The sequence below is a fragment of the Odocoileus virginianus genome, chromosome 3 (assembly GCF_023699985.2).
Source record: "Odocoileus virginianus isolate 20LAN1187 ecotype Illinois chromosome 3, Ovbor_1.2, whole genome shotgun sequence".
Lineage (NCBI taxonomy): Eukaryota > Metazoa > Chordata > Mammalia > Artiodactyla > Cervidae > Odocoileus > Odocoileus virginianus.
Window position 1 is genome coordinate 39,051,605 of NC_069676.1, and position 19,028 is coordinate 39,070,632.

At 35.5% G+C, this 19,028-nt stretch overlaps 1 protein-coding gene across 1 annotated transcript; it reads right to left on the reverse strand.

Moving 5' to 3' along the window:
* Positions 1–1,804: 1,804 nt before the first annotated feature.
* Positions 1,805–2,743, reverse strand: OR2G6 (olfactory receptor family 2 subfamily G member 6). Its single transcript, XM_020900559.2, has one exon. The coding sequence runs from the start codon at positions 2,741–2,743 to the stop codon at positions 1,805–1,807; it is 939 nt and encodes a 312-aa protein (XP_020756218.2).
* Between the last annotated feature and the right edge of the window lie 16,285 nt (positions 2,744–19,028).

Sequence of the window (19,028 nt, forward strand, 5' to 3'; positions counted from 1 at the left end):
TGCGGTCCTTGAAGATCATCCATGTGGCGCTTGAAGATCGTCCATGTGGCACTTGAAGAGGGGTTCAGTTTGGAGTCATCCTCAAGGCTTCCAACCTAGGTTCCCACACATGCCCTTGAGAATGAGCATCTACAGATATTTCCTGGGAGACCCCTGGCCAGCACTTTGTCGTAGCCCTTACTAAGGATCTCAAGGATGTCATTTCTCTCCTCCGCTATTAGAGTTTGTAGAGATGTTTCACAGCAGAGTTTGGGCTCTCCACACGTGGTGATTCAGAGTCCTAAATATTCAGCTGTTATTAGCTAATATTAGCTGTTTTTTGTTTTATTTTTTTAATAATTGTAAAATTTTGTGTCGGGGGGCTTTTTTTTTTGTTTAAATGTATTTAGATTCTGACATATGTATGTTCTTTCCTGTGTTGTGCTTTTCTGGGTATAAAGAAGTGATGTTTTTATAAGTATGAGCTTTCCTATGGAACATCTTCTCTTCTTGGGCATTTTAAATGAAAGTGTGCATTTCTAAAAATATGGTCAATTGGACTCCCAACTCTTCCTTCCATTACTGAGTGGGGAACTAACATAAGAAACTTTTAGAAGACAAATTCAATCAGACTTTTATGATTCTTCTTTCTGTTAAATAGTAGCCATTTTATTTCCTATAAAGATGTTAGATAGATGTGAATTGGACAGAGGTTGTTTGCAGAGGCATCACTGATTTACTCAGAAAATTCTCTAGATGCTTTTTTCCTATTGGATGCAGCCATTTTGCCTTCAATATAAGCTTTGGCAATAGAAACAGCTCCAAACTTTTATCCGTAGACTGACAGCAATATTCTAGCACCAACTGAATTTAAATGAGCCTCAGTTTTCATCTCTGTTATCATAAGTTTAAGTCATATATGAATTTGATTTTTTGTTTTCATTGTTTTCATGGTTTTTTTTTACCTTGAAATTATTATGAAAGATGGAAGTAAACTTAATATGTAGATTAAATTAATCTCTCTCTACTTGCACAGTTCTCTTTAAATACTTGAGATTGACAAATTGATCAATTCTGCTCATTTTGAGAGAAAGAGACAGAGAGAATGACACACACTCTGTCACTTTCACTCGACTTCTAATCCCTTTAAAGAAAAGGGGAACAACTCTAAATTATATATGGACTGATCTGTTTAATGAAATATTACTTATTTTATCACTTTTGTAAAATAATAAAGTGAAAATTTGCATCATAAATGTTATCAATGTATCATAATTCTATTTTATATTTTTTCATGATATAAATGAGCCAATATAATAAGACCTGTCCAGTCTCTTGTTTAAAATGACATTGTGGGAAAATGATCATATATTATTTCCAAAATGGTCTCTATATTATTAAAGAAAGAGAATGCTTCATGTTTTAAGGAAACATATATTATGAACCTGTTTTACCCAGAGGGTTAGATGGATCAAGTTTCAAGAAAACTCAAGAGTATGGGTAAAATTTATTTTAGATTTTAGAGATAAGCAGAGATTTACCAAATAGACCAGTATTCCAGGGTGAAAAAATTTGTGTATGAAAGTTGATGGCATAGTGGAGGAAGAGCAAAGAGTTTTTTCTAGATAGACCATAGAATCTTGGACATCATGAGAAGAATGTTTGGAAAAAGTGAAACACTATTGTGACTTGAAAATATTAACTTCTTATAGGGTTCTGTGTCTTTTACTATCTCTTACAGTACTGAATAAGAAAATTTCACTTAGAACAAATAATCCATAAACTAAAACCAACCCACTAAAATTATGCCTACAGCTCATCCCCTTTATGAACTGAAAGCATTTCCCATTACCAAAGTCCTCATGGCCCCTTTCACATCTTTGTTTCTCAAAGTATAGATAATAGGGTTTAAAAGTGGGGTGACTATGGTGTAGAAAAGGGAGACAAACTTTCCCTGGTTTTTGGAGCTACTTTTAGCTGGCTGAAGGTACATGAAAATGATGGTCCCATAGAAAATGATGACCACAAGCAAGTGGGAGGAACAAGTCCCAAAGGCCTTGCTACGCCCTGCTGTTGATTTAATCTTCAACACAGCTCGCGTTATAAAGGCATAGGAGACTAAGATGAGTGACACAGGGATAATTAGAAAGATTACACTGGCCACAAATAGTTCTACTTCATTGAAAGTTGTGTCCACACAGGCCAGTTTTATGAGCACTGGCACCTCACAAAAAATATGGTCCAATTTGCGATGACCACAAAGAGGCAGCCGCACAGTAAGGGAGCACTGAATAAGGGAGGTGATGAGGCCACTGAGCCATGCTATGCTGGCCAGGGATGCACAAAGCTGAGGATGCACAATGGTTGTGTAGTACAGAGGCCGGCAGACAGCAGCATAGCGATCATAAGCCATGACTGCTAGGAGAATACACTCAGACGAACCCAACCCGGTGGCTACATAGAGCTGGGCCACACATCCGCCATAGCTCATGTTCTTGTCTTTCTTATTCATGGTAACCAACAACTGTGGGGCAACACTGGTGGTGAAGCAGATGTCTACACAAGAGAGGTTGCTAAGGAAAAAGTACATTGGAGTGTGGAGTTTGGGGTCCAAGAAAGAAACTAAAATGATGGCAATGTTTCCCAGTAGGTTTAAGATGTAGAAGAGCAAAATTATAACAAAAAGTATTCTCTCTAGTTGGGGTTGATCAGAAAATCCCAGAAGAAGAAACCCTTTTTCAGAGCTGCTGTTGCTTTCCTCCATTATCTTGCAGACTTTAATTCATAAAAGGGTTTATACTCTGGAGATAGAAAGTGAGGAGGTGAATATTAGTAAACTGTAATTGTTTCCAATATGATTATTTTTCTCTTACAACATTCAACCATGTTGTGGAAGAATGATAGCAGTTTCCTCAATGTATATCTTTAACAGAAAATACCTCTCCCCATGTTTCCTTGAAGCAGATTCCACTCTAATAGGAGGAACTCTAACACAGACACCGTCACAATCCCTGATTCTTTTCATTCTTAATCCAAAAGTGCATCATCTGCTTTACATTCTTCATCTAGCAAAGACATCTCTGTAAATTTAGTAATGTGCATTTGTGAGATTCTATTCTATCAATAGTGATTGCAGACTCCTAGAAGAGTCTGCTATTGTTTTCTAAAAAAAATTATCCAATGGCAGACAAATATGGAGAAGACATTGGGAAAAATAACAGTTATATGTGGAGAGAATATAGGCTAGATGCAAGTGATGACATATCCCAGGCATGGAAAGAAGTTTGAACCAATGTGGCTGAGAAGGGAACTCCTAAAGAGGTGGGTGGTCTTGAGAAGAGAGGAAAGAGACTAGATAAGAATAACAGTAGCATCACCATGATGCCCACTAATTGGTTTGAACACTGGCATTGACTTAACGCAGTTTGAGCTGCAAATATTTTTAACTAAATACCCAGTTAGCATCTCTCACACACACATTATTCCATGGTTTCTTCTTCACTTCCCACCTCCTTCTCTTCAATTATCTCCTTTCCAATAATTTTTAACATTTTTTGATTATTGTAGAGTAGCTTACAAGTATTTAGAGATGAATTAGAGAAGTAGTTTATCTTGTCTCTCTCCTTTATAGGTATTTCCACTTAAAATTTTCATACCTTTTTCTATTAAAATCCAATAGTTAAAAACTATTTTTGAAATAATTTAATGCTTCTTATATTCACTTAATTGTTTATTATTTCAATTAAAAATGTACTTTGAACACATTACATTTTAGTATATAATACTTGAATAACAAAAACTAATTTTTAAAATAATATTTACTTATGATATCTTCACTTAAAAGGATTACTGTTAACTGTTTAGTATACTAGAAGAAACAGTTTAGTGATATTAAAAAACTTACTTTCATCTCCATGCTCCTTGCTCAAGACCTGTAAACATTAATAAAAATTTACATATTTATTATTATAATGGGTATAAATATTAAACTGGTGGCAGTCAAATTGTAAATTAATAATTTCTGTAAGTAAATACATATCTATTTTTATGATTTTTAATACTTTATGCTGCTTACACTTACTATATATCCAGATCTTGTATTTTTATGTTATATCAAAAGTTTAAAACACAACAAAAAAATCTAGCTTTCAAAGATTACATAAGCTTTCATCATGTAAGAAATGTGATTTATTTTTATTGTTTGCCATTAAAGTAGGTTATAATTTGTTATTACATTTATATATAACATAACCTACTGTATTTACATAATGTATAAATATATATGTACATATATATAAAATTATATGTGATGCAATGATGTATGTGATATATAAAACTATACATAATTATATATACAAAATATTCACAGAATATTGTCTTATCTAAAAAAAATCTATATATTTATTCAAGTTTACATTTTGTGGAATTTAAGACTTTCTTTAATATAATGTGGAAACAAAATAAAACAATATCCCTCTGTAATTAAGGAAAATGTGAAAAATAGTGTTTTTATTTAAACTAGAATAATATAGAAGAAAGAAGGAAAAAAATTTGGTCTATAAGCACTTTGCTTACAGTTTTAGTTATTAGTTTTGCTAACAGACTGTGTTGTTGGAGAAGACTTGTCAGACTCCCTTGGACTGCAAGGAGATCCAACCAGTCCATCCTAAAGGAAATCAGTCCTGAACATTCATTGGAAGGACTGATGCTGAAGCTGAAACTCCAATACTTTGGCCACCTGATGGGAACAACTGACTCATTTGAAAAGACCCTGATGCTGGGAAAGATTGAAGGCAGGAGGGGAAGGGGACGACAGAAGATGAGATGGTTGGATGGCATCACTGACTCAATGGACGTGAGTTTGAGTAAGCTCTGGGAGTGGTGATGGACAGGGAAGCCTGGCATGCTGCAATCCATGGGGTTGCAAAGAGTTGGACTCAACTGAGCGACTGAACTGAACTGAATCCAAGGATTTGTTAATCGCTCAGTCATGTCTGAGTCTTTGCGATCCCATGGACTGTAGCCCCTCAGGCTTCTCTGTCCATGGACTTCTCCAGGCAGGAACACTGAAGTGGACAGCCCCTTCCTTCTCCAGGGGAATGTCCCGACCCAGGGATCCAACCCCGGTCTCTTGCATTGCAGGCAGATTCTCTACCATTTGAGCGGCCAGGAAAATGTATATGAAGATCAAGACAGTGTGTGGGTGTGTGTGTGTGTGTGTGTGTGTGTGTGTGTGTGCCAAAGTCCCTTTATGAGTTCCAAAATTGAAAATCCTTTGCACTCTTCCCCCAAACATCTCCTTCTTTACAGAGGGGAACAAATTAATTTCAAATATAAAAAAGGAAGTTCTAGGTGGTGGTAAACACTTTATATAATCTTCTAATCTTAATATTTCTACTTTTATTTTGAAAATATATACTAAACATTTTGAACAATGGCTAACATTGTACCTTCATTATCATCAGGAACAAAAGAAACGAAACCTCACCAAATTAAATGTAATAAAAAAGGTACTGACATTCATCAGAATTGTTGCAGAAATCCCAGAATGGGACCAGTAGGCCTTGAAGGGAAGAAGAGGTTATTCAGTGTCAATGGTGTGGGCAACACCCCCAAAAATATCAAAAATAATTTCCCTTTAAATGAAGTTCTTACTATTTTGTGAACAGTTGTGCACACATCTAATGGACAAGGAGGCAGGGAGCTATCAGGGAAAATGTGTAGAGGAAACTCTGGCAAGGGACTGGTAGAGCTATCAAAGTATCACTGTCTAAACTAAGGGAATTATTATCCCAGTCATGGCAAAGGATGAGAAAGTGATAAGAAGTGGAGCTTAGAGAAGAATGTAGGTATTCACACAACAAAGGAACAGAAATCAAGAAAGGATTCTCAATGGCTGCAACCCCATGGAATCGATCTGATAATAATGCAAAATAATGTAATGTAAACTTGCCAGCAAATTTGAAAAAACAGTGGCCACAGGGCTAGAAAAGATCAGTTTTTCATTCGAATCCCAAAGAAGGGCATTGCCAAAGAGTGTTCAAACTACATTTTCAAGCTAAAATTTTCAAACCGCAGTTATGCTCATTTCATATGCTAGCAAGTTAATGCTCAAAATCTTTCAAGGTGGGCTTCAACAGCACATGAACAAAGAACTTCCAAATGTACAAGCTGGATTTTGAAAAGGCAGAGGAACCAGAGATCAAATTGCCAACATCCATTGAATCACAGAAAAAGTTAAGGAATTCCAGAAAAAAAAATCTACTTCTGCTTCCTGACTATGCTAAAGACTTTGACTGTGTGGATCACAGCAAACTGTGGAAAATTCTTGAAGAGATGGGAATTCCAGACCACCTTACCTGTCTCCTAAGAAACCTGTGTGCAGGTCATGAAGCAACATTTAGAACCAGACATGGAAAAACAGACTGGTTCAAAACTGGGAAAGGAATATGTCAAGTCTGTATATTGTCACCCTGCTTATTCAACTTGTATGCAGAGTACATCATGCAAAATGCCGGGTTAGATGGAGCACAAGTGGGAGTCAAGACTGGGGGGAAAAATATCAATAACCTCAGATATGCAGATGATACAACTCTAATGGCAGAAAGCAAAGAGGAACTAAAGAGCATCCTGATGAAGGTGAAAGAAGAGAGTGAAAAAACTTTTTTTTTTTCCCCCATTTATTTTTATTAGTTGGAGGCTACTCAATACTCAAAAAACAAAGATCGTGGCATCTGGTCCCACCACTTCATGGCAAATAGATGGGGAAACAATGGAAACAGTGAAAGACTTTATTTTCTTGGGCTCCAAAATCACTGTGGATGGTGACTGCAGCCATGAAATTAAAAGACACTTGCTCCTTGGAAGAAAAGTTATGATAAACCTAGACAATGTAATTAAAAACCAGAGACATTACTTTGCCAATAAAGGTCCATCTAGTCAAAGCTCCAGTTTTTCCAGTAGTCATGTATGGATGTGAGAGCTGGACCATAAAGAAGGCTGAGTGCTGAAGAATTGATGCTTTCCAACTGTGGTGCTGGAGAAGACTCTTGAGAGTCCCTGGGACTGCAAGGAGATCAAACCAGACCATCCTAAAGGAAATAAACCCTGAATATTCATTGGAAGGACTGATGCTGAAGCTGAAGCTCCAATACTTTGGCCACCTGATACGAAAAGCTGACTCACTGGAAAAGACCCTGATGCTGAGAAAGATTGAGGACAGGAGGAGAAGAGGGTAACAGAGGATGAGATGGTTGGATAGCATCATTGACTCAATGAACATAAGTTTGAGCAAATTCAGAGATATAGTGAAGGACAGGGAAGCCTGGTGTGCTGCAGTCCATGGGGTTGCAAACAGTTGGACACCACTGAGTGACTGAACAACCGCAACCTTCTTTATGGCTGAAAATTCTCCCTTACCAGAGAGTCAAACCAGCAGCTTCATCCATTTGTGAAGACAAACTGCAGCCGCATATGACTAGTATGCACAGTCAGCAGTTCTGCTTGGCTAAGGTTCCTGAACCTTAGGTTCAGTCCATTGATGGAGACAAGCCTACAACCCCACCTAACTGCAGAGCAGCCTTCTTCAGAGCTTCAACCCTATTCAAATGCATATCTCAACCTGCAGCCCCATCCAAATGTGTGGTTTAGTCAGAGGTATCATCCTACCTGGACTCCAGTGACCACACACAACCAAGCATAGCCACTGGACTTATCTGATCAGAGTCCAATCTGTACCTCTGTTCAAACCCAGATTGCAGCCCTTCCAAAAACAGAGCCCAATCAGTATCATCACCGGACTTGGAGTATAGCCTGTGGCACCATCTTACAAGGGGTGATTGCAGTGGTAACTCTGCATGATCGCATAATTCAGCCAGCAGTATTGCCTATTCAAAGAGCTCAGCCTACAGTCTCATTCATTTGCAGAATGTAGCCTGTGACACTTCCTGGTCAGAAATCAGAGCATGCATTCCTGCCTGATCAGGTTGCCTAGTAAGTGGCCCTGCTTGAATACAAAGCCCAGTCAGCTGTTATCCCCTATTGCAGGGCCCAGCCAGAGAACCCACTAGACTATAGAGAATAGTCAGTGGTGTTACCCTCCCAGAAAGTTCAGCCAGAGGCCCTACTTGATAAAGGAGCTCAGTCAGTGGAACCATCAGATCACAGAAGCCAGCCATTAGGTCTTCTCAACTAAAACTCAGGCAGAGGTCCTAGCTGACCTCAAAGTGCATGTATTCACCCCACTTCATCAGAGACTTTAGCAGAATGCCCCACTTCCCCATGTATATTACAAGCTAGCTTGGCTGGAACAGCAGGTTGGGATGATTGGTAAAGGTCTTATGGTCTTTGCCAAAATGAGCTTGTAAAGAGTGGAAGAGATGCTCAAATATACAGACACCAACATAAAGTTACAAGCATCATGAAAACAATAGGAATGATGGCACTGCCAGTGAAAACCAATAAAACTCTAATGAGAAAGGGAAATCTATGAAATGACTGACAGAGAATTCAGAATAATCATTTTCAATGTTTAGTGAATTATATGAAAACTATACAACTATATAAAATTAGAAAGAAAAAATAATACATGAACAAAATGAGATCTCCTCAACAAAGGAAAAGAAACTACAAACAAAAGCAAAATGAAATATTACAGCTGAAGAATACAATGCTTGTCTGAAACATTCAGTAACAGGAGACTTGATCAAGAGAAAGAATTCTTCCCTGAGCTTGAAAACAATTCATTTGAAATTACTCATTCAGAGGAGCAAAAAGGAAAAACAAAGAAAGAAATAATGTGACAAAGAACTTATAAGACTTATGAGACATCTCGTAGGTATACAATATAAACATTTTAGGAGTCTCAGAAGGATAAGAGAGTCTATTGAAAGAAGGAATAACTGAAAACTCTCAGTTTTGAAGAGGGATAAAGACATCTAGGTACAAAAATACCAAAAATTCCCAGACTCAATCTGAAGAGGACTTCTCTGAAACATAATATAATCAAAATTTGAAATTACGACAAAAGATAAAATTTTGAAAGCCACAAGAAAAAGAATCATCTCATAGAAGGGAATCCCCCATAAGCCTTTTTGTAGATTTTTCAGCAGGGACCTTGCAGGCCAGGAGAAAATGGGATAATATATTCAAAATACTGACAGAGAACAAATACCAACCAAGAACACCTGACAAACTGTCCTTTTGAAATAAAAGAAAATTTAAAATCCTTTCACTTTAAACTGTATGAACCTAAAGAGACACATTTAGCTTTAAAGATAAGTATAAGCTGAAAGTGAAGGGGTGGAAAAAGATATTTCACACAAATGATAACCATAAGACAGCAGAGGTGGCTTTACTTATATCAGGTAAAATAAACACATCGCAATAACTCACAAGAGACAAAAAAGGCATTGTATTATAAAGCGAGACAGCTGATCAAGTGGATGAATTGACCATCATATTGTAAATATATATTATCCAAGTAGCAGCTAAATATATTAAGCAAATATTAACAGATTTAAAGAGAATAATATACACCAATACAATAATATTATGAGATCAGTACCCCATTTTCAATCATGGAAGGATCATCCAGAGACAAAATCAATAAGAAAATGTTGGAGCTTAACTATATAATTCAGACCAAATGGGCCTAATGTCTCCATCTCCCTTGTGCTCTCTCTCTCTCTCTCTCTCACACACACACACACAGGCACACACAACTGACATACACACCCACACAAATAGACATATACACAATGCTTCCTAATTCTAAGAAAAACATTAAAGACTCAAATTATAAATGTATTTTTGTCAGTCTTAGTTTTATAAAATCATAAACACTAAAATAGAGCTTGCTTGAAGTCCTATATAATGTTGTTTGAACACATGAATATTTGTTTTTATATCAGTCCTGTCTTCTGTCTGTGTCTTTGCTCAGGTAAGGGAAGTGCTGCTTTACTTCATGGCTGCATTTCCTTCTGTTTGTATTTAAGATAAGTATATAATCAACTTTGATTTGAAGAGAATTCCTAAAAATAATCATTCTGACTTATACCTATTTTATATTTTGTATGATGTAAAACCCATGTCATTTTCTCAGGACAAATTCTAATAATTTCACTTAAAATAGCAATAGTCTATTTCCAAACATTTCAAGCCCCCGTCTCTTCCCACCGTTCAAAACTGATTGTTCCTTAGACTTGGTGCTCTAGCTAAAGCTCAGTGCAAAACCTAGATAAGTGGTTATCAAGTACTAAGGGTGGATGGAAGAATTCTTGGATGCCATAGGTCTTTATTCATGAATCTTTAGGTCCCCAGGTACACTGAAGACTTCATTTTGTTAACTTTACACATTAAGCCTGTCATCTGAAGAGGTGAACATAACAAGCAAACTCAGGAGAATAACCAATTTTTTGTTTCCCCAAATAGTTTTCTCTGCCATCCCTTAGAGTCTCATGTCATCCTAACACTTGATTTTCATGTGATCTATGATTACCAAAAATTTCTAATGTGCTAGGCACTGAGTTCAGCCCTGGAGACTCTGTGATATTAAAATTTAGATATGGAAACAGATATGGTAACAATATCTTTATACTTTAAAAACTGCTGCAGCAAATAACTACCTGTATACTGTCAAATCCTTTTTTCTTGTATACTGAGATTGAACACAAAAAAAGTGGTTCTGATATTGTGTTTCCTTCTCTGGCTTTTAGAGAATATTCATATCCAGGAAAATCAATCAACTGGCTTTAAATCATACCAATTTCTGGAGAAGGAAATGGCAACCCACTACAGTATTCTTGCCTGGAGAATCCCATGGTCTGAGGAGCCTGGCAGGTTACAGTCCATGGGGTCACAAGAGTCAGAAACGACTTGGTGACTAAACCACCACCACCCCCACCATACCAATTTCTGCTATCTTTATTTTTACCAAATTATACTTTTCAAAATAAAAGAATCATTGTGGTCCAATCTATGGTCTAGTTCTACCTTGCAACATTTGGATGAAATTTGGAAAAGAAAAATTATACTCAATGCTTCATAGTCTATATGGCCATGAACATAGATTGACTTGCATTGGAGATAGGTCAAGTTTACAAACATATTTACATTTTACTGTAATTCCTAGCTGCAATCAATCAGCAAGTTTACTTCTGGATCTCAGTCCAACATTTTCTTTCTAACACCAATTTTAAAATGATGTGCACAATATCCTATGATTTTTTTCCCTTTAAATCATTTTAATTCATATGGAATATTTTGCAATACCTGATATTGTGGATGATTCTAGCCTCTTCTTGGATGATCCCTTTGGTTAGAATTTTTGTGTGACTCTAGTTATAAATCTTGCATAATGAAGAAGGAAAAAAAAAAAAAGAATTTGATAGGGAAAGCAATGAAAAAGCACCAACCAAGAAAGAAAAGATAGCAGACTCAAGAGTTTGGATCCTTGACCTGCTTTCCCTGAATCGTTGCCCATTTGGGAGTCAGGAGATTAAAACCACAGAGTAACAATAAGTTCTACTTTGAATCTAAAACAAATCTGATAGGAAATGGAAGAGAACAGATTCTCCCCTTAGGGATAAAGTGCCTAAATTTAGGGTATGGCTTGTTTATACTGGCAATACCACTGGGACTGTGATCTCAACCCACCAATTAAAGTTAGAGAGATTCATGGAGATTTATGGTCCTGAGAATGCTTCCTTTGGGAAAAAAATTTATACCATTCAACTGACCTAAATATGCACAACACAATTCCAATGGACAGCACATATATAATTAAACTTATGTATTTGGGCTTATATTTTTTATGTTTAATTTAAAAAATCAGAACTTCTATTAATCTCCAATAAAAATTTAAAATAAAAAATTAAACATTGATTTTGAATTGAATAAATAAAGATAATAAAACATAAGAAAAATCAACATTTGGAAGGAGGAACAATAAACTCCAGATCAAGAAAAATACACTTCAAAAAATTAAAAATAATATTGAGCCAAGATTTTAAAAAGGAGTTATCTATTTTGTCAAGGTCTGTGATATTTGATTATTTTCTTTCAATTGATGAAAGGCATTTAGAAGTTTTTTTTTTTCTTTTAATACAGAATTAATGTGTCTTTACAGAATAGCTATGTACACATCATAGGCATAATTTTTGTGAAGATTCTAAATAAAAATATCATATAGAGCATTTCTTTTACAAAGAAGAATGCAAAAATACACAAAGCAGAAAGGATGGCCTCTTTATTAAATTCTACTGGGAAAACTGGACAGCTATGTGCAAAAGAATCAAACTGAACTACTTCCTCATGCCATGTACAAAATAAATTCAAAGTAGATTAAAGACATAAATGTAAGACCTGAAATAATACAATTTCTAGAAGAAAACATAGGCATCTGTCTCAGCAACTTTTTTTTTTTTTAGTGTCTCAGGCAAGGGAAACAGAAGCAAAAATAAGCAAATAGGACTACAGCAAAAAGGCTTTTGCACACTGAAGAAAACTATCAGCAAAATAAGAGGCCAACTGGCTCCCCTTGTGACTCAGTTGGCAAAGAATCTGCCTGCAATGCGGGAGATCTGGGTTCGATCCCTGGGTTGGAAAGATCCCCTGGAGAAGGGAAAGGCTACCCTCTACAGTATTCTGGCCTGGAGAATTCCATGGTCTGTATAGTCCACAGGGTCTCAAAGAGACAGACACAACTGAGCGACTTTCATTTTCACTTAATGAATGACTGAAAAGTGAAAGTGTTAGTTGCTCAGTACTATCTGACTCTTTGTGACTCCATGGACTGTAACCCACCAGGTTCCTCTGTCCATGGAATTCTCCAGGCAAGAATACTGGAGAGGTTAGTCATTTCTATCTCCAGGTGATCTTCTTGACCCAGGGGTGAAACTTGGGTCTCCTGAACTGCAGGAAGATTTTTAACCATCTGAGCTGGCAGGGAAGCCCTAATGAATGACTGAAGACATTTGCAAATGATAGATCTGATCAGGAATAATGTGCAAAATATACAAAGAACTCATACAATTCAGCATTCAACAAATAAAAATGGGCAGAGGAACTGAAGAGACATTATTTTTTTAAAGAAGATATGCAGATGGCCAATAGGCATACAAAAAGATTCTCAACATCACTAATCTCCAGGAAATGCAAATCAAAATGTCAGTGAGACAGCACTTCACACTTGTCAGAATGGCTTTTATCAAAAAACAATAAATAATAAGTGTTGAGGAAGTTGTGGAAAAAAGTAAACTCATCCACTGTTGATGGGAGTATAAATTGGTATAGTCATTATGAAAAACAGTATGGAAATTTCTCAAAAAATTAAAAGTAGAACTACCATATGATCCAGAAATTCCACCCCTGGGATTCTAAGAAAACCAAAACACTAATTCAAGAAGATATATGCACTCTCTCTGTTCATTGAAGTAGTATGAAGCATTTAGAATGGCCAAGATAGGGAAGCAACCCAAACAGTGGTAACCAGAAGAAAAAAAGATAAAGAAGATGTGATATATATCTCACATTTAGAGACATTATTCAACCATGAAAAAGAATAAAATCTTGCCATTTGTGACAACATGGATGAACTTAGAGTATATTATGTTAAGTGAAATAAGTCAGATATAGAAAGACAAATACTTCATTATTTTGCTTATAGGTAGAAATACAAGGAAACAAATACATAAACAGAAGCAGAGTCACAGAGACAGAAAACAAACAGGCTACTGCCAGTGAGGAGTTATGGGAAGAAAAAAATAGGTAAAGGAGATTAAGAGATATAAACTTCCAGTTACAAAATAAGTGAAGTGCTTAGTGTGGAAAATAGCCAGTAATAATGTAATATTTTATATAGTGGCATATTTTAACTAGACTTATTATAAAGATCATTTTGAAATTTACAGAAATATGAAATCATGTCCTGTAACAAGAACTTAACATAAAGTTGTAGGCTAGTTACACTTCAAAAACAAACAAACAAGGTTATAGATAAATCAGAATAGTAATTACCAGAGGTAGGAAGGGGAAATCGGATGAAAACAGCTGAAAGTTGTAAACTTAGAGTTATAGTATAAATAAGTACTGGGAATATATTATACAGCATGTAAATATGATTAACACTGTTGTGTGTTATATATGAAACTTCTTAAGAGTATAAATTTTAAATGTTCTCAACACAAGAAAAAATTTTTTCTATTTTTTCAATTTTACATGTATATGAGATGATGGATGTTCACTAAACTTACCATGATAACCATTTCATGACTGATGTAAGTCAGATCATTATGCTGCACACCTTCAACTGACATAATGCTGCATGTCAACTATATCTCAATAAAACTGAAAGGGGAAATAGAATAAAAAAACACAAACAAATAGAAGAAATCAAAACTCCTTCAATGCCAACATATACATCATTCAAGCAACTTTGTTTCCTCCAACCAAAAAATAAATAAATAAATAATAGCTCACTATAGAGTGAGCACTGACCCTGCATTTATTTCAATAGTATGAATTCTTCTGCCTGGGTCTTATAGGCCTAAAGAGATAGAAAGCCAATTAGCAAATCAAATATCACAATAGTGTGTGGTATAGATATGACAAAGATGTTTACATGAGGAAGAACTTGAGAGATAACAAATAAAATGACAAATAGTAAACGACCAGTATTAAATATATTTCAGTGATATGTTTCAAATACCAATGTATTTAGCTAAGTTTTTTTTTTTTTTAATACCACTTGCGAAGTACAGAAGGAATGGTCAAAAACACAGACAGATTCTAATTTCATGGAATTAACCATGAGGTCAATTAATTCATATCAGTTGAATAATCATATAATTTATTAACATACAATACATTTTATTAGTTTCAAAAGAATACATAAAGCTAGGGTAACTGGTAAGAGTATTTAATGTAAAAAAATTTTCTTATAAAATAAGTACTCAAGATCAGTATAGAAATTAACTTGAGTCATCCAGGAGAGGAGCTGAGGAAACTCCATGAAGATCATGAGTGCAATCATGCTAGGTTTGGGTACTAAAGAAATATCAAAGCAAGGGAAATCTCACAAGAAAACATGTAACAAAGAATATGTAATTTCTAGAGTTCCTCTCAAGTAGTTTATTTTCTCTAGAAGGTCAGAGAATCAAAATTAGCAAGAAATTCTTTTTAAAAATTAAAAATAGACATATACTTTTTTAGCTAAAGCAATAATAGCATTAATGTATTAAAAGAAAATACATTACACCACTCAATTCCGTTGAACAAATTCATAGATATGTGAAGTGTCTTGGCCCATGAAATATGAGCAGGGTTAATGTGTGGACCTTCCAGGAAGAGAACTGAAGAAGGCATCTTGTGGTTCAGTACCTTTCTCTTCTCTATATCTACAACCAGCAACAATCTAGAGAGATGCTCTTCCTAAAAGGTAAATATGAAATAAAGCCAAAATCAACTTCAAGTGGTCGTGAACTACAAGCAGGAGTCAATATTTGTATCTATAAACTACTAAATATTTGACATTGCTTTCTTTTAACACATCATAGTCTAGCCTACTTTAACTGGTGCACACCATCATTTTCCTGGCTCAGGCCCGACCCTCAAAATTAGTTATTTCCTTAAATAACAGAAAGAGTTGCAATTTGTAATTTCAGGAAAACAAAAGCTCCAATGGGAAAAAAAAAAAACTTATTGATCATATGTTCCAATAATTTATGCCATTTACACTCATGCAAATGTATTTAAATTCAATCCTAGTAGACAACATCCTCTCCCAAAATGCTTTCTTTTAGTGTAACCCAACTTCACATTCTTGCTTACAATCAATTGAACAGATCTAGAATAGACTCTTATCAACAGATCTTGAGTAGTTAAGTTTGTACCAATGAAAGAGAAAAATGAAATAATCATTAAATGAAATACAAATTTTAAAACTGCAATGCAACAGCATTACTATAAGAGGGATTCTTTGAAAAGGAATAGTGTATTCAAAAGCCAGAACTAATTATTCATACACATTTCTTTAAAAGGCTAACCAATTACAATGTATTCATTCCATTAAAGTTCTCTTATGTGATTAGCAGATAATTGGCATTTGGAAAGAAGGCTCCTTACATAATTGGCCTAAAAGAAAGAGAAAGTAAAGATGCCAAAAAAAAACACTTTGAGGTCAATTGGAAAAATTTTTGAAACAATAATTCCCATAGGAGCATTTAAAATCTAGTTATAGTTAGAGAGTACATTGGTGAGCAATTCGAGATTATATACATAGCATTTGAAATGGCACAAGGATGGGAGTTTGGAGGGTGAAAATAAATTATCTAGGATTTTTTTGGAAGAATGTAAGGATTTTGGCGTTTAATCTTGATGATTTATATGACAATGAACAAAAGAGTGACATTATTGGTTTACATGGGTTTGAAAAGACTGTGGAAAATGTGTTGAGAATATGCTGTATGATAGTAAAGGAGAAATTAAGAAGACAGTGGTAAAGATGCTAAAATAATCAAGATAAAGATAGACATATCTTGACCAGGAATAGAAAACTGAAGAACATCAAAATGTATCAAATATCAGTATGATTGGGTCAACAAGTTTTGCTTAAGGGTAGGGGTTATAAAATAATAGGATCAAAATAAACTTTTTCTTTGAATTTTCTGACAGAAAGAAACTATTTGAGCAGCAGAAAGTAATTTTTTGAAGAATGAAAAGATTAAGTTATTGCATTACCCTATTTAGTTTTAGAAACTATTCAGATATCCAAATGTCAATATTTAGAAAACAATTATACCTATGAGTCAAGTTTAAGGATGAGTCTGGACAGAATTATTTGTTACTGAGAATTACCAGACTATAGGTGCTAGGTAAAGCAAGGTGAGTGGATGAAAGGGAAGAAAAGAAAACATAATATTTCTATCCTGATAAGATTTTTAATTAAAGGGAGAAACTATAAGAGTAAAGAAAAAGAAAAGAGTATTACTAAAGTGAAGTCATTGTTGTTAAGATCAGAACTGGATCTAGGGTAAAAGTGTAGGGTTTGTGTCTCTGAGAAAAGCATGGACACCTCCTCTATATTAAAAATACATAGTTAAAATGCATTTGGCTTCCCTGGTAGCTCAACTGGTAAAGAATCTTCATGCAATGCAGAAGACCTGGGTTCAATCCCTGGGTTGGGAAGATGCCCTGGAGAATGGAAAGGTTACCCACTCCAGTATTCTGGCCTAGGGAATTCTATGGACTGTATATATAATAAAAATATATAGTTAAAATGCATAGGCACAAATGCAAATGGTGGATAAGGGGAAATCTTTTTGAAGTTCTATTCTCAAAGAACTTCACACACTTCTCAGAGAATTAAGATTTAAGGTCAATAGCTCAGAATAAAAATGAGGAAGGTGATTTGAGAACTTTAAGAAGACCGAATTCAGTATGAAACAGTCATACAAAAGACAGTAACAGAGCATACATTTGGGAATATAGTATAATTTCCAGGTAGCATGGAAGTCACACCTAATGGTAGTGAATATGAAGGGGAAAAGTCACCATCTTTGTGTTTTTCCTCAATTGTTAAGTGTATAAGTGCTAGCATGGAGTGCGTAAAGAGCTGTATTTAACCGGAGTGTGATCCAAAGAAATAAATGTGAAGAAAAAATAAGGGGGAAAGAAAAAAGGGGATGGGAGTTGAAGGGATATACAAACCAACAATGGACAATGGAATTTAAGCTGGATCAGGAGAAACGTGAGTAAATGTTGACAGTGAATATAGTTCTCAGACAAATGAAATTGAATATATTAATGAGGGTTAAGAAGTTTGAGACTTGAGTGTGAAGTCCCATCCTTATTGACATTTAACTTTCCCATAACTGGCTTCTTTCAGCAAGGATGTATAACTATTTTACTGTGGGGTTGTTTTGGCTGCTGGAACATTTTGCTTCCAATTGTAGATAAGTCTGTGGAAATCTGTCACTGCAAGTATTCCTCAGCAAATGATGCACATAGTGTAGTAGAACTTCTTCACTTTGTTTTAATACTACAATATTGGGATGTGTCACACAGTGTTCAGAGCCGCCCCTCCCCCCCAAATTAAAACTAAGTTGGCATTTACATTGGAGGACACAGGATACTTCCTGGACATGCCTCCTAAGGAGGCATATGAAGGCCAGGTGATAATAGGAGTCTAGTCCCCATTTTCTCACTGTGATTTTTTTTCTTTTTCTTTTATTTACCACAAAGTATTCAATGTTCTATTCACTGCATATACACTTTTGATCATGTTTTTCTTATGAAAGTAATCATAAAACACACATGATCAAACATATATATACTAATTTATAATTAAACTATAATTTCATTTAATTGGAGAATAATTACTTTACAATATTGTGATGGTTTTTGCCATACATCAGCATGAATTGGCCACAGATATACATGTGTCCCCCCATTCTGAATCTACCCTCATGTCCCCACCACCCAATCCCTCTGGTTTGTCCCAGAGCATGAGATTTGAGTGCCCTGCTTCACGCATTGAACTTGCATTGGTCCTCTACTTTACATATGATATGTACATGTTTCAATGCTATTTTCTCAAATAATCCCATGCTCGCCTTTTCCTGCCAAGTCCAGAAGTCTGTTCTTTACATCTGTGTCTCCTTTGCTGCCCTGCGTGTAGGATCATTCGGACTTAAATTGAAGTAAGTAGGGAAAACAACTGAACCATTCAGGTATGATCTAAATCAAATCTCTTACAATTATACAGTGGAAGTGACAAATAGATTCAAGAGATTAGATCGGATAGAGTGCCTGGAGAACTATGGACAGAGGTTCGTGAGATTGTACAGGAGGCAGTGATCAAGACTATCCCCAAGAAATAGAAAGGCAAAAAGGCAAAATGGTTGCCTGAGGAGGCCTTACAAGTAACTGAGAAAAGAGAAGCAAAAGGCAAAGGAGAAAAGGAAAGATATACCCATCTGAATGCAGAGCTCCAAAGAATAGCAAGGAGAGATAAGAAAGCCTTCCTCAGTGATCAGTGCAAAGAGATAGAG

Coding starts and splice junctions, on each gene's coding strand:
- OR2G6 (XM_020900559.2), bottom strand. CDS start 2,743: ATGGAGGAAAGCAACAGCAGCTCTGAAAAAGGGTTTCTTCTTCTGGGA.